General features: G+C 39.3%; 1 protein-coding gene across 1 annotated transcript in view; it reads right to left on the bottom strand.

Annotated features, from left to right (window-relative positions):
- The window catches only part of LOC109837590 (COP9 signalosome complex subunit 3), a 10,766-nt gene extending 8,423 nt beyond the window's left edge, over positions 1–2,343 (bottom strand). The window contains exons 1-3 of the mRNA XM_020405903.1: positions 2,059–2,343; positions 1,240–1,355; positions 900–1,146 (exon numbers count right to left, since the gene is read on the bottom strand). Of these exons, the coding sequence (XP_020261492.1) occupies positions 900–1,146; positions 1,240–1,355; positions 2,059–2,243 (548 nt within the window). The 5' untranslated portion in view covers positions 2,244–2,343. The remainder of the gene's footprint in view (positions 1–899; positions 1,147–1,239; positions 1,356–2,058) is intronic.

The raw sequence follows: 2,551 nt of genomic DNA, 5'->3' as shown, positions 1-2,551 counted from the left end.
CCCCCCCCCCCCCCTCCACACACACACACAAAATCCTTTGATTAAGCCAAATAGATTCACATTAGTGTTCTCTGTTAAAACCTACAATAGTGTTTTCTGTTAAAATCTACATAGGTGCTTTCATCCCAAATTCTCAATTTTCATCTCTTTATCCACCCCTTGTCCAACTCCTCTGATCCATCACTACTTCCTAAAACTCATCCATCATCCCTGTAGTTCTCCACTCTTTATTTTTAATCACTTTAGGGTAACTTAAATTTGCTATAAGTATGATTGTGATCCTCTTTCATCGGCTACACTCGCTTTCTAAGGTAGGGAATTTGAAAGAGTCACTTCATTTATGCATGATTTTAATTCCGATCAATTACTGTAAAGTTCTTCCCACAAATAGACTACGCCTCTCCGATCATGGCAAGTCATGCACAGGCTTAAAGTTGAAGGTTGAATAAAAATTTGATACCAAATCAAAGCGGGATGAAGGTAAACAATAGTCAAGAAAGTTTGGTTGATCCTTTGCTACACCCATTTTACTTGGAATTCTGGTGCTTCACTGACCATTTTTTGAGAAAAAAGCTTGGAAAGTGATAAAACAACTCAACAAGCTGATCTATAAAAATTTCAAAATGTTCTGTGATTGAAATCACAATCTAAATACTTTTACACAATTACTTTCCTTGAAACAATGTTACTTACTCCAATTAACAATTAGAGAGAGTGTCCGGAATTTATAATAACTCTACAATAAAAACACCAGATTAGGTGACGACAAGTTGAACTGTCCTTGGTTTGCACTAGCAATTTCTAGATAAAGATAAGCATGCTAAGAAAAATCATTATTTTACTAATGGGCAATGGCTTATTGTAATGAACAATGATATAAATAATGGTGCAGGACTAACCCGTAGTAACAATAGAGAAATAGATCTCTTGGAAGATCAAACTCAAATACACGTTCATCTAGGATGCTTTGTGCCGCTTTGTAGCGCTTTGATAGAATACATAGAAGCAAAAAGTCAGCATGTAGAGCTGTCAAATGCTCAGAAGAAGGCCGAAGCTTACGGATGGCAGTCCGCAAGGGGGCTACTCCCCTCATTGGCGCTTGAAGCTGCATTATTTGATCCTTGAACCTCCTGCAGATGGATATAACTGCACACATGGGGCAGTAAATGGAGTTATATGCTTATTAATGTTCATGCAGATAGAGTAGATTGAATGACCAAGTATGTTATGGTATCATACATTTCTCAGGTGCCAACCGAATCTGCTCTTCTGAGCATGAATTGATAAAGTTGACGACAATCACGAGGAAACCGCTAGCTTGTTCTCTTATAATTGGTCTACTTGAGAATGCGTCCCTGCAAAACCATACATTTACGCAAATGAATGTTAATAATCTCTGAAGAATCTCTCAACTAACAACTAAATCAGATATGTGCCTGAGTCCCTAACTTATTACTCCTTATCAGGGGATCAAAGAAGAAGAGTAGAACTGCTTCACTCAGCTTTCACTAGTCTTCCTACTTAAACTGTGTTGCTGTTTGATACAGCTGCTTGTTTCATTAGAAAAGCTGAGTGAGACAGAGATATCCGAGGTTCAAATTCCACTCCCACCAAAAGAAGAAGAAGAAGAGGAAATTACACTGTCTCGAATCAATATAACTACACAGTAGACTCATCCTTTCTCGCACAAATATAACCTAATGTATAAAATAACACTAACCAAAGGCCCAAAATGAACCTACGCCTAAGGCTAAACAGGATAGTATTCCTAAAAATCATGTGCACAATAGTACAGACTCCATAATTACAACAACAAAAAGGGGGGGCCAATTCTCTCAGTCTTGAACAAAATCTATATGCCAAACTAAAAGGGAAGAACCCCACTGCCCTAAAAATCCGAGAGACCACAAAACCAACGGCCACCAAAAAAGAAACAGAAACCAAAACAACACTACATCTTAATCAGCTCATATGCAATTTTTTTCAAAAAAACCCTAAAACTAGGCAAACCCAACTCAAAAAGGCCCCAAAGAATCAGGAAAGGAGAGTTATCAGAAGAATAGAAAGAGCCCGAAGAGAGCTGCATTCTTGGGGTCGAGGCGATCGAAGAAGGGAGCGAGGCGAGGGGCCTGAGACTTGAGAGAGTCGTCGGATTGCTTCAGGAGAGGGTGAAGATGAGAGATATCCTGAGGATTACTCGAGAGGGCTTGGATGTGGACCACCAGCGCTTCGATTGAATCCATGGCGGAGGAGGAAGACGATGATGAGAAATATAGAAAAATGGGTTTTCAATTAGCGCTGAGCTTTGTTAAGGGTTAGAGAGAGAGCTGGAGGAAGAGGCCAAGAAATAATAATAATAATAATAATAATAATAAAGCAAAAGTGGGAATTGGAGCGGGTTTGGATTTCTAGGGTATTATTGGGTCGGGTTTGGATCATAAAAGAAGATCCGGTTTTTATCACCACCCCAACACCCAATCTAACCAAGTAGGGGTATGCAAACGGTCAGTCGGCTTGGTTTTTACCAAATTTTGAACAACTGAACCCGTTC

This window comes from Asparagus officinalis, chromosome 4 (genome assembly GCF_001876935.1).
Source record: "Asparagus officinalis chromosome 4, Aspof.V1, whole genome shotgun sequence".
Taxonomy (NCBI): Eukaryota; Viridiplantae; Streptophyta; class Magnoliopsida; order Asparagales; family Asparagaceae; genus Asparagus; species Asparagus officinalis.
Note: the sequence above shows the minus strand (reverse complement) of the source record. Positions and strands in the feature narration are given on the sequence as shown.